The sequence below is a fragment of the Ischnura elegans genome, chromosome 8, assembly GCF_921293095.1.
Source record: "Ischnura elegans chromosome 8, ioIscEleg1.1, whole genome shotgun sequence".
NCBI classification, from domain to species: domain Eukaryota; kingdom Metazoa; phylum Arthropoda; class Insecta; order Odonata; family Coenagrionidae; genus Ischnura; species Ischnura elegans.
The window spans coordinates 9,549,928-9,569,555 of NC_060253.1; the positions used below are offsets into that span (position 1 = coordinate 9,549,928).

The 19,628-nt window shown below is 39.9% G+C and overlaps 1 protein-coding gene across 1 annotated transcript in view; it reads left to right on the top strand.

The window, feature by feature from the left end:
- Window positions 1-19,628, top strand: part of LOC124164073 (endochitinase-like) — a 35,845-nt gene that overhangs the window by 7,490 nt on the left and 8,727 nt on the right. Inside the window, exons 2-4 of the mRNA XM_046541245.1 lie at window positions 17,900-17,979; window positions 18,361-18,560; window positions 19,349-19,514. Coding sequence (XP_046397201.1) covers window positions 17,919-17,979; window positions 18,361-18,560; window positions 19,349-19,514 — 427 coding nt within the window. The 5' untranslated portion in view covers window positions 17,900-17,918. The remainder of the gene's footprint in view (window positions 1-17,899; window positions 17,980-18,360; window positions 18,561-19,348; window positions 19,515-19,628) is intronic.

Below are 19,628 nucleotides of genomic sequence, written 5' to 3' on the forward strand. Positions count from 1 at the left end.
ATCGCAATGTCCCATCTGACGGCCGCGGCGCCTCCTCAAGGCAGCTGTCCAGCGATGCAGAAGTGTCAACGATCGCTAGGAATCCTATCGCTCGCTAGTAATAAATGATTAGCTCTGTCCTCAATCGTTCAGGGAGATATTCAAGGAGAAAGTTCAATATTATGGGTGGACGGATCCTATCGCTATTAATTACTTTAGAATCAAAATGACAAAGTTATTTAAGTTTTGATCTAACCTTATCACTCATGGACAAGGGCTGCCAAAAAACAATAGAAAATTTGTCTCTTTCATATATTCTATGATACATTTGGGTAGAGGAAGCCAATTTTCGAAAATAAACCCGTAAAGTACGATAATAATGACATATTTTACAATTTTCACTATATTGGCATTTATCTTCTTTTATTAAATGTCAGAGTATATTTAGGTATGAGCATGTTAATTTCTTAGCCTGCGCGACCGATTGAATTGGAAAAATTCGTGATACTTACCCAGTTTACTTAATTTGATTGATATTACTAATAGAATAGTGTAAGGATGAATAAAATATCCCTCAGAAAGGCGTAAAGCTCACCATTTTGAACAGTTTATCTTAAAATTCTGCCAATTATTAATCTCGCACCCACCGCTTATCCTGGTGGTTATTCCATACCCCCACACACCCCGGTATTAGTTGCACCTAAACCCCTTTCCCCTCCTTAATTCCTGGCTGCGCCCCTGTTGAGGATAGACTCTTTTCTTTAATGTTTGGACTCCGTGCTAGAGTCCTGAAGTTGAGGTGAGGGGCAGGGACACTTCCTTCATGCCCCCACGTACTCCAGTCTGTGGCAGTGACAGCAAACAGCCTTGGCTCCAGTCTGCTTCAGACGCACGAATCGCCGTCGCGTCAAGGGACACGCATTCGCATGCAGGAGGCACACGCGCACGCGGCGTGGCGCGAATTCCGAACGAACGCGTCCTCACACGCACGGCCGTGACACACGACTCAACGCGCTTCCGCCGAACAATAAATAGTGAACGGCACCATGAAAATGACTATGTACACCAGGCCATGCCAGTGCAAGCGTGCTCCTAGTCATAGGCCGTTTTCCAATCCACGTAGTATGCACTCATTCCCTTTCTCCCTTGCACCCTGCTCCCTTACTAATGCTCTACTGGCGCCATAAAATTAGAACGGAAATAATGCGAACTATTGACAGTAATGAAATGTGAAGCGTAAGATAGTGTTAGGACATCTGGTGGTTGATTTAAGAATCAATTTGACCCTGCTTCTCGGTTTGTTTACGTTTTTAATTTAGACTGCTTAGCATTTTGACTTTTCTGGCACCGATTGGACGCTCTCTCTCTCTGCACATAATATACACAAAATTACTTACAACTCCAGTTCAAGATTTCTGAGTTTTCCATTGCCGCCATTTTCACGTCCACTTCCTACGAGGGCACGTTAACGAGGGAGCATCCGCGTTCCCTTGTTCACTTACCCTTCGTTCCCTTGCGCCCTCGCCGATTGGATCCACCCTTGCTGTCGTCACATCCGTAAAATGACGATCGAAAAGTGCACGAAGAGTGAATAATTGTGAATTGGCAAACGGCCATAGCCGTATCGCATGTAGGTACCCATTGAAACAAATGAACGTCAAAAATTGCGTAAAATTAAAGTTATTAATGATAAAAATATAACGATATCATTTCCACAAAAATAATTAAGGTATGAACGAAAAAGGTTATTCATTCAGGGATTGAGGCACCACGCACGCCCATTCTCTGTTCGGGGAGAAAATCATAAAGTGGCCGCAGCACTTCCTCACAAACGGTCGTCTTTTGTCTTCTTTAGGTACTCATAACTAGTTTAAAACTCATTCAATCGTATTGAAATTTCTTAGGGAAAAAAATAAATCCTAATTAAAATGTGCGTGATCATGCAATGAAAAAATAGAAAAAATAGCGAGGAAAATGTTTCAAATATTAGATGCAGGGTAATGTCCAATACGGAATACTCCACACACATTGAAAATTTCAAAATGATGGCATGAATATTAACCCTTATGACAATTTCAGAGTTCATCCGCCCAATCCAAGTAGTGCGTGGATGTTCAAACAGTTTGCGAGTGAATAATGATTAGTAAGGGGGGAAGAGGAATGATAGGATTTTTAGAAAGAATGACAGTGAAAAGGCTTTATTGAGCATTTAATTTCAATGTTGGAGGTTGGGGAGGGGTGTGTATGGGTGACTAGCTAAACCCTCAATGCAAACCTACCCAAGAAATTGGAATACCTTAAATAATAACACGAGAAAATGATACTCCTCCAAGCCCATGAAGTTGAATTCCAAAGCGCAGATAATATTATAAAATATACGGTAATGACTTATGACGAATGATAAACACTTAGAGCATGTAGTTCACGAAAAATGCATAAGTGCGCTATGCATGACGGTGGGCTTGAGTGGAATAAGCATTATTAACAAGCAAATATCGTCGAACGCTGAACATTACCCTTGACTTGCTGCTACATCTTATTTAGGATATTATCAATTCAAGTTTTGCAACGGCTCAATCGCGAAAATTTTCACCTGAATGAACAGACCTCCACTTATGCGGAAGGAAGATAAAAGTAAGAGATAAAATTGACAGGCATGGCTATATCCGCGGAAAAAGTGGACGTTGATTCAGCAGGAGAGTGGAGTCGGTTCGGACTGAATCAAAAAGTTCACCGCTCCAAATCAACCCCGTCGAAGACGTGTCATAGCTGTATTCACCGGATACATGAGCAGCCGGCTCTTCTCCGGCAAGTGAGAACAAGTTTTAGCTTATGTAATCCACGAGATTAAATTCGCAAAGAAAGGTTGCCATCAGATAAAACGCGAATACTGATAACTATAATTTTCTCAAATATTGATAACCGATGATGGAATGGTAATCAGGGAAGTCAACGCATTAAAATGAATTCATAATTCCCATGCCAAAGCATTCTTCATTTACTAGACTCAGATTACGTTCACAGCATTTATTTCACATCTCCTTGGGCACAAATACATATCGGCGATTCAAGAGCAAGTTCAGGACAACGATTAGTTCATTGAATTTTAAAAACGTTCAATACCTAAAATAAAATTACAGAGGTAATGGAACTAAAAATATAACTCTAGCAACATAATCTCCAAAAATATGGGTTTTCGAGTCTCAATACTAAACGGAATAAGATATTTTGAAATTTTATTTTGCTGCCGAGGGGGGGGGTAGGGGGGGTTGCTAATCCTCGGCGCCCTGACTACCGCTTCGACACAACTTTTCACGTGATTTGTACTCTAGCTAAAATGGAAATGACTGAGTGGACTAGAAATTAAACCCAAATAAAAGTTATATTTTAAGGAAAACTGAGCATACGCTTTTCATATTATGACATGAGATAAGTCTGAAAATGAGACTTTAATCTAATCCATGTTCAAAATGAACCGATTCCCTGATAATGGCTCTGTTGCGGGATTATTTGACTGAAAAATCACCAAAAAAACAGATGGTGAAAACTTTAGATGACTTGCGGCTTAGTTAGACATTTCAAATACTAAGGTAATTCGTTAGCGAAAGCGATAGTTTTCAAACTGCAATTAAATATGACTGAATTCAAACTGTCTCACAGAATCGCCCAACGCAACCTACAAGTAACGAATAGAGGTGGGCGTCTTAGACACCGAAAACTAGTCAACATCATTGAGTCTGCTGAAAATAAGATGGTGAACCTCCCAGAATATAGTCTGTGCTCGTATGCATTGTCGACATTCCACATTAGATTTAGAACTTGATGATTTTTGGAACTCGTTATTTTATCGTATCGGCACTGACGTCGGGGACAACAATTACGCCAGGAGCCAATGGAATTCTGACGGTCCCGTACGCAACAATGGCTGCAGCGATACATTCCAAGATGACGACGGTCGACGCGAATTTCGGACGCAATATTCCGATTCGAGAGACGGTAGAGAATAAAAATAAAAAGCGTAGATGTAGGAGGAGTGGAGGGAAACAGAATGAAAGGATGGAGAGTGGTCGTGGGGAGAGGTCGATGACCCAGTCGGGAATCGAAGAGGAGAAGAGAGAAGTGGGGGAAGATGCAGAGCGTGGGAAGGTGGACGACCCCGAGGAGGAGGAGAAGGTGAGGGCGCGCGAGTTAATTGAAGGACACGAGGAAAAGGAGGCAGGGACCACCTTCGCCAAAAAAATAAGAAAGAAATAACACGCGAGCACATGCGACGATGGATGGATGGAAGTCTCCACAGATTACATTTATATCCCTGATTGGACTTTGCTTCTAGGGCAACAAAAGTCATTAAAATTGAAAATTTTCACTTTCCATTTAATTGCGATAAATAGATATCGTCATTTAAAGATCTAAAAGCGTGAAATACGTACTCCAGGAGTAATAATATTTCGATTTAGGCAATAAAAAAATAATAGGAAACCACCCTATTGATTTAAAGATGAGATTTTCGTCGGCAAAATCCTAATCACCAAGCGTATCCGCGGAAAAGGGCAAATAACGCGAATGTTACAAATAAATCACACCCGCGATGACAGAGCAAAATCTTAACGACGAAGAATCTGTTAACAGTCATCAACAAAGGGCAACTTGTATAAAATCAAGGGAACAGATGACGGAGGTTTATATCGATTGATCGTACCTTGTCGCAACATTTATAAACTAACAGATCGTTTAACGAGGAACATTATCACATATAACGCCACGTTTCAGTTGTCATAATTAGCGGCGCTCATAAAAATGCGGGGTTACAGTGCCCTGTTTGAATGCTTTTATACTACACCTTCTAAGGTGCCTATTGTATTTCTTACCATTCAACTGGCTAAATTATTGGATCAATAACTATGAACATGAGTGGTTTTAGCGGAGAAGATTCCATTAATGATGGAATTGAAGAAAGATGGGGGTTTTCACCGAAAACCCGAAATCGCGATCCATCAAGAGAAATGTGCGGATGAAGGGGAAAGCGGACAGCGAAACAATAAACGACTCCACTCATCCTCTCGCATGTTAAACATTAGAAAACACGAAAAAGCCCGCTTCCCATTAGTGTGTGACGTCATTAGAATTCTGGTTAATTGACACATTTGGGAAGAACCGCTCATCGCAGTGAGGAATCGTTCAGAGAAGAGTGAAGCCAACAAGGAAACACGCGTGGCTCATTGAAAGGGCCGAAGAGCAGCCGAGCTGAGTTGACCCGCTCAACAAGAGCTCGTGACGTCATCAGCCAAACAGCGCAAGGGTTAAGGCCGTCGAACGCGACTAGCTCGATAAGAAGTGAAAAAAAATTAGGGTCTCTTAATTTTTCAAACTCTATCACGATTAACGACTAGAAAAATTGATGAACGAGACAATTGGTGATGGCTATGAACAAATGCAATCAATAAATAATAATAATAATACAAATACAATAAATTTAAATGGCTTTAAATCGGGGATGCTTTACGCAGAAATATTTTAATCCAAAATCATCGTTACCGACGAGTATAAAAAAATAAATTTATAAAAAGCCGCTGAAACATTTGCAGATTGACTCAAACAAACACTCGCGATGCTTCTTCACATCGTCATACTCTTCCGGGAACTCTTTTCTTAGCCTAACACCAAGTTCAGACGTCTATTTATATCACTATTGGGCCAGGGGGAAATATAGCTGTCTCCGCGTAAAAGGCACTGGAAAAGTCAAACAGCAGAAGAGAGAAAAAAAGAGGCTGTTCAACAACTTCTCCACGGACCGCTATCTTCCCTGAGCATTTTTTTTTCTGCCAAGCACTGTGTCAATGAACACGTACGCGCGAGTTTCCGCAGAAAACCGTATCAGTTCGCCTACTTCGCTTGTAAAGAGTCGACTTCCATAATGGAAGTACCCTCGAAGTGGAATCGGAGGAATGGGGGAGCGCCACTTACAAACAAAATTTTTCTAATTTACTCAAGGGTTGATTGATAACACGCAACGGAGTTACCGACTGGCTTACATTACGAATTCCAGAAAAATAACACAGGCCAACAATGAAAAAACTTTTTTACTGAAAATACCTTATTCTTATGTTTTTAAAGTTGCTGAATCCAAATATAATGGTTTTAAAATTGTATCACCCACCATTTATTCACATTTTACAGTTAAATTTACGAAATCAAGCAATATTTTTAGAATTTAACAGCTTTTTATAGTTATAATGAAATTGAAAAAGTAGGTCTAATGAACGAAGATAATGGGGGATTACTGTTGGTACTTCACCGAGAAGTTCAGCAAGCGATTCATCGCAGAAAAAGCTACACAAGAAGTTTCAAGGAAAAAAGGGAAAGAAAATGCAGACCAATTCCAGTTGACAAGTGAACCCTGTATTAACACGCTGTAATAAATACAAACGATTTTATCAAGATGTAGTGAACAGTAAATACAAACAATTTTATGATGTAACACAGTGTTTCATTGATTTCCCTGTATACCGTATAGGGATTTAAGACTAAATATTAAATACATATTGCTTGGAAACTATGGGTGATACAAAAAAACTAAGGCCAGGTTTGGGTTCGGCACATCAAAATCTCTAAAGATCAGCTATCAAAATAAAAAAGTTTTCAAACAATATTTTTTTGTTGGCCTGTGTATTTGTTCCCGCTGCGTAATAACGCGAAGAGTAGAATACAAGAAAATAGGGAAAACATCGGTCACGACAAAACCTCGAATACCAGTTTCCATATATTTCCAGGTAATCAAGAGTAATATTTTACATTATCAATCTTTTGCTGGTAATCAAGGTGGAATGTAACACTCAGAATTTCAACCTCATATATTTCAATAGAGATTCTTAGTGTTATCGATTAACTGCGATACTTATTAGATACGATACAAATCATTACGAAATTCCCGGCTCTTACGATATTCACCAATAAAATAACAACGAAGTGGGAATACACATCGCAACTAAAGCTGTTAGTAATAATATTACTATTAGTGCCGATACGAGACTAGCTACAGGGTACTTCCATTGTGTCTTTTTCACACGAACTAGCTTGGAACGGCAATGAGTACAAGACGTCGCATGCATTCAGGAAGGGCTCTACCAAGAAACAACTTCATCAATTCCAAGACACTATTAGAGTGTAAAATTAAGGCGTAGGGGAATGCCAGCATGCTCATGCGAAATTATGTGGAGTTTGTCAAAATTAATAGGGCTTTTTCTCATTCTACGACACGTGCAAGGAACAAATTATATGATCAGTGATACTCTACAGCGCGAACAAAATAATATGATTCAATCATCCCTTGCCTCAACTTTGCAAAATGTCATTATATTAGGGGGGAGTGATAACGACTAAGTAATTTTTCACGCAGCATTCACTGAACTCAACCGTTCTCGATACGTACGGTGCCATTATCAAGGGGAGAAATCCAGTACCCTTGTACCCTTGACATTGAATGACACAGTATAATTCGAAACAGGATGGGCTTAATGATCGTTCTGTGGAAAATTACGACGTCGTTCTCATTCTCACTAATATATCATCTACGAAGAGTAGTTTTCCTCTAATAGTTGATGCTGGTTCATCGTGGTCGACAGATCTGTTTTGATGTACGAGAAGCAGCCTCACGAACGTAAAATATAGCCATATACCTACGGGGGATTTTTATTTTTGTTCGGTAATTCTTCCGAACGCATGGAACTACCGAAGTGCAGAGTGCCTAAGCGGCTAAGTAGGCGATTCATCTTATGGATAGTAAAAAAACAAGAATTAAATACTGATTTAGCACCATGAATACGAAATCAATACCTTAGTTAATATCTGGATGGAAAATTAGGGGTAGGTAATGAAATTGAAAGTGAACTCAAGGCTACTTACTTGCTATAAATGTATAGAAAGGTCTGAAATCAAAACCATCTGAAATGTACATCACAAATTAATGTTTGAATGCCAAGTATTCCAATACACTCTTCCCATTTTTTTATTTCTGCGAAAAATACTCTCTAAAAAGTAATATTAATCGCATTTCGATAATTCCGAGAGATGCACTACCCAAAAAAATTACCTCTTCTAAGAAACATAACGGTTCTACACCCATTCGTTTTGGATCGCGAAGACAATACCGCTTTCGCCCGAAGGAATGATAATCTTGGGTTATGAATTGTTCCCAGAAACAATGCACGTGACTTGACTCCCGATCAATTCCCGCCGGGATGTCTACCGGTGCCTCAAATTGAGAACTAATCAAATACCCGACGCATATACCGGCCTATCAAACTTTCAACGACCTTAATTTCCGAGTTACTTCAACTCACGCCTTTTATTAATTCGATCCAAAGGACTGCGTTGGTTTTACGAAAGCAAAACAATCTTTAACGTTACCAGCGATTACCTTAGCGTACTACTCAATTCGGAACATATTGTGCCACTCGACTGGAGAAGAAAAATGAAAATAAACCCTAGATGTAATTATAGGGCAAGATAGTCTTAAAAAAAAGATTATCCGTGCTACCAGCAGGGGCGGTGTGGGGTATGTTTTAGGGGCCCTCGGCTGGGGTCATGATGAGGCCCTCCTTACCGGGAGATGCGGGGGTCCTCCCCCTGAAAACTTCAGATATAGATTTTGACGCTATTCTAGCTATTGAAAATTAGATAAATATAAATAATAAAATAGCAATTTCGTAAAAAGTATACGATGAAAAGTGAAAATTCCACAGCTTAACATACGCAATGCGTTATGGTTCTATTTACTGATTTATTTTATTTTATTGGTATATATTTACTGACTATCTATATTTACTGATTTTTTTCCATGAAACGTCTCTGAAATCTAAAAATATCCTTAAAATAACCTTTTCGAAGTACCCAATCAAAAAAGCATCAGGTTGTCTTTTATCTTCTGACAGGTCTACTTTATTATTTTTTACATAATCTAATCACACTGAATATGTTGTATATAAATCAAGTAATAAAAAGCAGAATTTTATCACCGCAAAAAAACTTTGGTTCCACCAATATGAGCATTTTTTAAATGACGCCTTTCATATAAGCTCCACGATAGACGCGAGGGGGGTTTGGGGTCCCCCTAATCTCAGGGCCCTCGGCGATCGCCGACCTGGACAGACCTACATGCTACGACGCCTTCACATCAGTGCAAACAGTTCTTTTCAATCTTCATGACTTTTGTTCACAACATGCACAGTCCTTCACTGAAAGATTCATACATGCTGAAAGTCCCTCAACACCAAACTGATACAGAAATAAAGGTGATTTCTGGATGTTTCCCACACTCATCTCTCTCACAACCTTCCAACAACAAACTCAAAAGCATCTATTGTCCCTGAATTTCAGTTCATTGTTTTTAACACTAGCATGCCCGTCCAATCCTTACACCCTATATTATGCCCGAGTGGGTCATTTTGACCCAATATGACCATGATTGCATATTTAACTCAAAATATTTCATTCCTTCCCAGTTTATTTATCAATATTGTTTATAAAGCACTTGGGAGGGTACTGGAAAATTTAATTAGACGAAAAATATTAAAATTATAGTTCTTCTACAATTTATATGGTGTTATGGGAAACTAGCCTCCACAAATTTTTGAATTCCTAGCATTTTTCATCCGATAGGTTTGGGAGGTACAATGAATTTCAATGGTAACAGGTTCAAAAAAATTACAACAACATTTTGACAATAAATCAGAATAAATCACATCGTTACATTGAACACAAAGAAAAAGTAGGAAGGCTTCAAATGGATTTGATAGTCTGGGTCAAAATGAGCCATTCGGGCATGGCAGGTATAAGTGATGAGAAAAAAATAGAAACAATAATAATATCAGGCCTAACTTTTGCACAGTGGTAAACCAAACTAAATAATTGAAAGTCATGAAATATGAGTCTAAAATTTTTCTTCCTCTCAAAATAACCAACATAAATATTCTTTTTTGGGTCAAATTGACTCAGCTTGACTCCAAAGAGGGGGAATTAATTTTCTTTCAACAGCTTGGCATTCTAGTGCTAATGCTACTTCCGATGTTTTACTCTGTTTATGTCACTCCCATAGCTTAGTTTGGGGTGAGATTTGCCCGCATCTAACCACTTCAACCCAAAGGTTGAATCACTGATTGAGTGACGCAAAACGGAGAGTGAATTGTGAATTCTCACTCATTACCACCGCCACACGTTCACTTCGCTACCTTTCTAATTAATTACTTATTTGGAATCAGACTGAAAGAAAAGAAACATCATATATCTACCCATATTTTTCCCCAATAACCGACGAGGACATTGAGAAGGGTTAAGTTAAGGTGTACGAATAGATTAATTTAAAAAAATTAGAATAGGTGAGGCCAGAGCTCGGCCTAAACAAAGCAATGAGGGCCTGATTTTTCACACATTCAGGTAAGAGGGACAAGTTGATTCAGTGCTTCAACCGGGATTAGAAACGCGGAAACCTTTAGCATTTCGTTTCGATTTAATGTAAAAGTATTTGTATCGTAACTTTTATAATCCCTAATAATGCTGCTTGGAAAAACGAAGGATTGATAAATTTATTTATATTTATTTATTCCCTAAAAGATTGGCCATAGCTCATGAGAGTGGAAAAAAAAAGAAAAGGAGAGACTTTCAGCAACTTTCGAAAAAATCGTGACACCAGTCTCAAGAAATGATATAGGGGACGAAACCATTGCCGAAAAAAAAATTGGAAATTGAAAATTTTCCTCAAATCAACGAAACGATTTTAATAAGCGCAACTGGTTTGAGTGGAGACGACGTCGCAGAAACGGAAGGATGGTCAGAGAGTGGAGCGAAGTGTGAAGGAACAAAAAGTCCCGTTTGGCAATCTTAAGGCCGGTCCCATGTCCCTTAAAAACCGGTTCAAAAGTCAGCGCGTCGTAAAGTGAGAAGCTCCCTCGATTTTCCTTTTATTATTTTTAATAGCAGGCGGAGGGAGAGTGAGGGGGAGGGGGTTTTTGCAAGTGCAGGGGGGAAGCAAGGAGAGAATGCCTACGTAATATAAAGTGTAGCATAAAGAGGAGTTCCACCAAATATCCCGCCACTGTAGTGCGTAGGACGACCAACACCGATCTACCGTCGTACTTGCAATTTTATACGCACAGGGACAATATTTATTTCTTGAATGTTGAAATAGATGCACTTCAAATTGATTTAAAGAGTGGAGATTGCATTTCATCCGAAGGTACATTAAAGGTACATAACATTTCAGGTCAGGGACTGAATTACTGCCGAAGTTTTTCATGTACGATTCGGCCATCCTCCGATTGAGTTCATTCACATAATGCCCTGAAGACGACATCGAAACGTCGGAAGCACCTAATGCAGTTCCTGGCCGGGTGGAGATCCCGAGTACTCATCACGCAGTCAATTTACCGGGAAAACACTAAATATTTCTTCGGTATTTTCAGGTATTTGAGCCGGATTTAAGCATCTACTTTCACGCAAATAACATAATTATGCTGAGATTACTGCATTAGTTTGCTAATAGTTAAAAAAAGTAAATCGGTGACGAGACTTAAGTTTAATTTTGCGAGTTTTTTTGTACAACGAGCGTTCAATATTTTTCGTAATCTTTGACTAGCGCCGCCTTTTTCCTGCGCCTTTACATAGTAAAGATATGTATAAAAATGCGAATTTTCGCACGCAGTGTCCAAGAAATTGGGAAATGAAATCCTCTTGTGTGGCCGTCAGTAAAATTTAGCATAATTATAAGAGCACACAATGCAATTTCCATGAAAAATAATTAACTTCGATAGTAGCACCGAAGTATTTAAGATTACAAATATGAAGTTATCACGCGCACAAGAGATGAGGTTTGAATCCCGGTGAGTCAATTTTTTCGCAGCGAATCCATTCCTTGTGCGGTTATATTGGGAGAAGCGAACGGAGGCAAGCACGAGGAAAGGCCGTGACCTTGGCTGGAGGGGCGTGGTTTCTGACACCTCCCACTTTTGACCTCCCAAACGGCACCCCTTGAGGCAAGCCAAGAAGACAGGGAAAGCCGTGAGGAACGCACTCATAAGAATACCTCCGCTTTGGTAATTCAAGAGAGCATGATAGAGTAATATACTAATACGGTAAAATACGGTAATGCACTATAATAAGTGATCCAATCCGGACTAAATTAATTTTCTCGACGTATATGTTTAACATGAACCGCCCATTAAACTACCTTGAGTTAAAAAAAAATTCATCGCACAAGTGCTTGGTTACAGTGGCGCAGCGAGGGGGGGAGTTTGGGGAATAAACCCCCCCCCCCCCAGAGCTCAATGAAATTTTTAAGTTTAATCAATTTTACTTCATTGGATTAATATTACTAATAGAATAGTGTAATGATAATACCGTAAAACTCACCGTTTACCTTCATTTTTTATGGTGGAGGGCCCCCGCACCTCCCGCTAACCCTGGCGAGTATACCGCACCCCCAGGCATCCCAGTATTAGTTGTGCCTGAAACCCCCCATAGCCTTTATTCTTAGCTGCGCCACCGCGTGGTTATATCCTTCGAAAATATCGGGAGTTCCGGCGAATGCCGCTTACTTACAAAGCGAGAGCCCGTTTCTAGGAAAACAACGTTAATTGGAGACTACAACAACTAATCTATTAAACCCTCTCGGAAATTCACATTAAAGACGGTTATATGACTCACAGTGCCGGGAGATCGGGGTTCAGTTCCCGGTCAAATGCAATTTGGCATTTCGTTCGCAGAGATTACCTTCCTTTGGTGAGATTTATACATGTTATACATTGGAACCTGTTCACGTGAGAGCGTCAAATACCAATTGCTTCCGCAGTGATTTGGCATTTCATTGCTTGAATACTTATCGAACATTTCATGCACCTCAATATCACTTCCTAAGCAACTACCTAAGTTGCGTTTCCAAATATGATCGCAGAACTGCGATATCATTTTAGTCCTAAAATTACCGTTTTTGAGTTCATGGAGCTTAAAGATGTGAAGATGAGGCAAAATAAATTTCAGCAAAGCTTGAGAAACATCCGATTCCCTGAGTTTAAACAAATTGATTCAGATTTGCAATATTTACATCTTCTGCCGCTTTCAACCGATCCACGTATTTACGAAGAGGCGCTTACTCGATAAGATTTTTTTTTAACATGGCTATTGGAACAAAGATGAAATAAGCACATTGAAAATGCTTCTTAATTCTCTCAATTCTTTCGAAGAGATAAGAAGCACCATTTCGTACTTCACATGCTGTCACCACATTTCCTTCACGCCATCCTCTCAACGCTGACTAACTCTCCGGCATTTGACGCTATTATTTTAATATTTACCGGCTGTTTTTTTTGTTTGCTGCTGTTTTCCTGTCCACTTTGGTAAATTTCTCCCCTTTTTTCGTCAAGTAAAATCATGCAATTTTTAAGCATTTAAATTTACCGCACGTAGTCGAAAATTGTCAAAACGTTCGAGATCAGACGCAATCGAGTTCTTCCCGTCTATTAACTCGTTTATAAATCACCGACCAATGAGTCTAATTCCCCTGGTCTATAGTGACCAATGGGCGCGTACTTACTTGCTTCCTTCCTTACGTCAAGTGTGTATCTCTCAGCTTCTGAGGTTTCGATGTCATTAGAAAAACAGTTTCTTTTTTCATTTTCTGGTCATTTAGTCCGTGTCTTAAATCTTCCTTTTTCAGTCATAATTTTATTGCTTCATCGAATTTTGCACGATAAAGAGTATCAAATGCCATGTGAATAAGGGTACATGCGAAGAGGAAATTACCTGTTCGTGGAGTCACGTTTAGGACTCTTCAGCAATAATAAAACACATCAAATGCTAGAAAAAAAATGTCTTCATTTTGAAAAAAAAAACTTTTGTGACAAATATTTATCTAATAAAGGTAAAAACAAAGGATCTACGCGGTAGTCAATAGAGATACCTCCTTTATTATTTCCAAAGATCGTCTATGCTGATGCGTGCGTGTGGACCACAGTGGATGGTGGAAGGGAGGGACGGTTGTCGCTAGGTTCGTTATTCAGAGCGCGAATCGTCCCCAACGACGCCCTTCCGCTTAGGTCAGTTACCCCGGCGGCCGAAAAAACCGGAGGGAAAAAAAGTACAAAAAACAAATGTCAAACTCGACCCGCCCACTCCAGTTTTCCTTAAATCTCCCAGCGATCAGAACGAGGTAACTTTTTTTTCATTAAACCTCTCTTCCTTTTTCCTCCCGTGCCGGGACGAATATAAATACGAGGTTTTTTATTATAACCCGGGCCCCAAGATCAAGGCCGCCACGGAGACGTACCACCGACTGGTTCAGTGCGACTCCATCCACAGATGGCGCCTCTGAAGACATTTCAGCCGTCCGTGAACACAACTGGATGTCGCAACATTCGTATATTCAAGTTCAGTTTCTTTCGGGGGAGCAGAGACTTGAACGGGAGGGAATACACCCTTCTACGAAACGATTTTTTCCAAACCAGCAATCTCTCATGCCGAGGGTCGAGTTAACTATGAATCAGCAGTTAGGAGCCGATCACGCGATAAGCGAAAAATTATCCACACACATGGATGTTTCTCACTATTTATTTAATATTATGCCATTCGGTAAAAATGCACCACCCCTCCCTCCTTCACTAACACTGGAAAGGTTCTACTGGTCCAGGGACGCCGACTTACAAAAAATATTGGGGGGCCCAAACTGGGGATCTTGCCCCGGGAAGTTTTATGAATGGTGAGTTTTAAGTTTTTTAAGCATTTTAGAAGTAATTTGATCAACATTAGAGCCCTGATTACTCGAATCTCGATATGTGGACACTCCTGGGAAAATCGACAAGCCTGACATATTTTTTCCTCTCACCCACAACGAATATTTGAGGGAGCTCGGGCCCCCTCAGGCCCCATAGAGTCGGCGCCACAGTACTGGTCCCTTTACAATTGTATCGTCATATTTCCCTGCGTGAGCACTTGCTCACATTCATCGCTGCTGAAAAGGTGGTAGCTGGTAGCGCTTAAAAGCCTATATAAGCCGCGCCGCAATTTTGAGAGGGACGAAAAATGCACCATCCACTCTAGCAGCGGCTGATCTTACCGGGATGCAAGTTTATTTCAATGTTGGTGGTTGCTTTCGGGGAATGCTGCGTGGGTAACTTTATCTGCTCGACGTTTCGCTCCTCCTACTGGGAGCGTTTTTAAGAGATTTGAATAATGTTACCTACGTAGCATTCCCAAAAAGCAACTCCAACATTGATAAAAGAAGCTGTGAAAATCTTCATTAAAAATAAATATATTTAAATGATAATTATTTTCCTCGGGCCCTTTATGCCCTGCCTAACTGCGTCGACGTTCATAACCCGCGGCAGTAAGTTCGGTACGAAAAAGTGCACGCCATTTTTAGGCGACATCACACATTTCACAGGAGTAAAAATATTGCGACTTCCATAAAAGGTCATCGTGGCGAAAGCATAAAATAAAAGAATGGGGTCCGCACGCTGGAGTTGACCTCCCGGGATGCACCTGGGTCGTAGATCGGTGGCCCCTGATTTTAAAGGATTCCGCTCAATGACCGACAGAATGAATGTGCACACAAATTTCGAGCAAGGGACAGGCGCCTCAAAAGACGTTCCAACCGTCCATTCCAACTGGTCGCGAAATATAATGGAAATTTCTGTTGAAGGGGCATAAAGCCTAAATGCCGTTTTACACGGGGCACGGAATTACGCAGGTTAGGGCTGCATTAATTTCTAAAATGGCGTGGAATTGCGCGAATTCATGAACTAAATTAGAACAGGGGCTATTTTGCCGTCTCGCATCCACGCATTCTCGCATATGTTCTAGCAATTCGCCGCTTTACACGACGCAATTTTGATTGCGCCTTCGCACGTACGTCAGATTGCGCAATTCCGTATACCGTGTAAAACGGCCTTAAGAGAAGAAGTTCACGGGCCCAGCTAGGAATTGAGGCTAGGAGGGGTTTCAGGCGCAACTAATACTGGGGGATCTGGGAGTGTGGTATACCCACCAGGGTAAGCGGGAGGTGCGAGGTCCCTCCGCCAGAAAATAATTTAAGAGAAATAGTTCAAAATGGCGAGTTTTACGACCTTCTGAGGGATACTTTGTTAATCCTCACACTATTCTATAAGCAATGTTAATCCAATTAAGTAAAATAAATTTAATTAAAAAATTTCTCTAATTTCTGGGGGGGGGATTTATCCCCCAAACCCCCCCTCGCTGCACCACTGGAGAGGTTTACTACGCAGCGAGGTCGAAAGTGCTCAAGCGTCTTCATAGAAAAATGGGAATGACACCGTTAAATGGAACAAAGACTTTTAAATGAAAGAGCCGCACATTGACGGATATCATTATTATTAATTATGAATGATAATGAATAGATATAAACAGGAGAGAGACTAATTAGAGTAACAATGAACAAGATCGATTTTCGGCTTCGGCGCATGGGACGAAGATTGAAATAGCAAAATCCGAGATCACGTGATAGGTCTGATTGGCTGACTACGACGACAGTGTATGTTTTCATACTCTCTTCTTTCGATGGAAATTTTATTTCCATTGAATTTAATGCTCACGAAGGAGGAGAAGTTCAATATAATCTATGTATGGTCATTTCGTTGGCTGCATTTTCCATTAGAATACTGTAGTTTGAGTTTAGAAATGTTTTCCGACTTCCGCGCAGCCGCGTTGAGAGCCATCTGATGCATTAAAAGCTAGCAGTGCACCTCAATGGAGTCGCTCGCGAGTGTACTGCAGGGCGAAAATTCCACGGGAGAAATGAATCATTTGTCTTGAGCGGAATTCGAGCCGGGGTCTCCAAACCTCACGCCAGCCGCAACAACGAATTGAGGTACCACGGAATCCGCAAGATTAGAGGCTCAGGGGTCGTTGTTTGTGGGGATGAGGATCATTACTTTCTGCGGCGCATTGTTGGTATGCCATACGTCTCGGCGATAATGCGTTTGACGACTATTTGTGGCTTTTGGATACCTATTCATTATTTATTTTTTTTAATCGCTAAGCTGTTGAAATAACTTTAATTGCGGAGCCACCTCAATGATTACCATCTTTATAATTTTTCCAGAATTTATGGGGGGGTCCGCCGCATCCTCGCAACAATCACACTGCCATAATTTCGGTGCACAACAGCACAGCGCAAAACTACGCGCAAGCGCGGAATCGGCTACACGCTGCGGAACCAATAATACCAAGTTCTATCTTTCACATAAATAATCATAAGAAAAACAAATTCATTTGTAACTTCAATCAAACGGAGGACCTGCTGGGGGAATACAAAGGACCTTCTCCCTATGACGGATATTCCACCAAGGCTTCACTGTAATTACCACCATAAAAAATCACTGAGAAAAAAATACTAACCGAATCCAGTGATTACAGATGTACAGTGCCCTCAGAAGTCAGAGATCTTCAGTTTAATTCCCAATCTTAATGAATTTCTTTTCAGTGTAATTAACGTCGATTTCACACGCACTTGAGTGATAAATTCAAATTGCGCAATTCGATCCCCAGTTCATCAATACCCTAAAACTAAATGCATTAAAACTCAACACTGCCCTGTTTCCCTCTATGCTTCGATTAAAATGCCTATTCCAGTGCATGTATTAAAAGATAGTAAAATAATATGTGGAAAAGATTTTACCTCTATATATGTATTTGGAAATTGCTGAGGTAAAGAAAACTTTTTACATTCATAAAGGGTTTAATTTTGTCATTAAAATTCACCTCAGATTTAAAAATAATATTTGAAGTACATAGTCACAATACTACTAAATGAAGAAGGAATCATTCAAGCGGTTTAACAATCAATATTTTGAAAAACAATAAATTTTAAAGGTGTGAATTAAATATCTAAAAGCAATTACCACTCTATTCCTCCTAGGTTGCTGGGCACTGCCAAAATGGAGAGAAGCAGACTGATATGGACAGTTGCTGTCCTATTTGTGATATCGCTGCAGCTGGGTATGTCATTTTTACAGATCAAAAGCAAAATCATTTAAAAATTGATAAGTTGAATAACCAACTGAATAAATTAGATATTTGTGCAAACCAAGTGTGCAAGAGCTGTAAGGAGTACAAATGCCACCAAGCTGCATTTCATGAGCTGTATTTGAAATAAAAAATTTCAACAGCAGCATAATAATGCATGATGAATCTAAATCTAATACCTATGAACATCTAATAACTTACAAAAAAAGCAATCGAACACAAAAATGATCCACAAGCACTATTTCAATTCACATCTTAATAAATATTTATGATAGGATTAGCCAGAATAATTCAGATCTGTTGGAGCCAATAATACAGAATTAATTAAAACCTCTTCTCCTTGGTTGTTTTCAGGTGAAGCAGCAATAGATAGCAGAACGAATGATGACAGATCTGCTCGCATCGTATGTTACTTCAGTAACTGGGCCATTTACCGCCCTGGAATAGGAAAATATGGCATTGACGACATGCCCTCAGAGATGTGTACCCATGTTATCTACTCCTTCATTGGCGTGTCCAACGTCACGTGGGAGATTCTTATTTTGGACCAAGAGGTAGGCCAACTGAAAAGATACAGAAACCTTTTCCACTCACTTTCACTTTTATTAACTTCTAGTGAAAAATTAAACACTGACAGATACAAATTGCATTTCCAGGAAAGTTATTTTCTAAAATGTCAATTCCAAAATTGCAGCACATTTTATTCACTAGTAATGACCAATACCTTCTCGAGGCTAAATTTGTATCAATCTGAGATCGCGAGGAAATTCACTCTTCCCGTATCTTATCAAGAAAGATATCTTCTTTGATTGAAAATACATACCAATTATATACTGGAAGTAAATACATATATGTATATCCCTGTAAATTTTACCGTTTTTTAACAACAACTGACATACACAGCTTATGTTATATGGCTTTAAAAAACAGCTTTTGGTTTATTAGAAGAGGCAATGATGAAAGAGAAAAAATACTAAATTGATTATGGCCTTTACTCCATCAGAGACTAATCATTATTTTAGACAGTCACACTGATATTTAGGAGACAAACATAAGAACATGCTGACATCATTTTGCATGTAGATTTAAGAGCATGAAACAGAGTAGCCATTCTCATAGGCAGTTATGTGACTTCAAGCAAGTCAAAGATAACACCTCAAATATCTCTCCCACTTTTCCCGTCCATCTCCAAACAACAGATGTTTACAAAAGTGACCTTTTTAAATATTGGAAGCAGGATGGTTCCCTCCGTTGAAAGGAGATTTATAATTCAGTTGGCCCAATGCTTTGAAGAGGGATATGATTGCATGTGGTATATATGTACTCTCAAACTCTTTTGCAGGTTGATGTTGAGCAAAATGGCTTCAGAAACTTCACAAATCTCAGGAAAAAGTATCCAGGTCTGAAGACGGAAGTTGCCGTGGGAGGCTGGGGGGAGGGGGGACGGAAGTACTCGGCAATGGTGGAGGTGAAGGCAAGGAGAGATTCCTTCATTCGCAGCGTGGTCGGTGAGTGGAGGGGATTCTCAAAACAGTCGCACACCTACACCAATATCAAGACATTAATTGGAGATGTTCTTTAACATATTAACCTTTAACATCATTTACAATATTTAACATAAT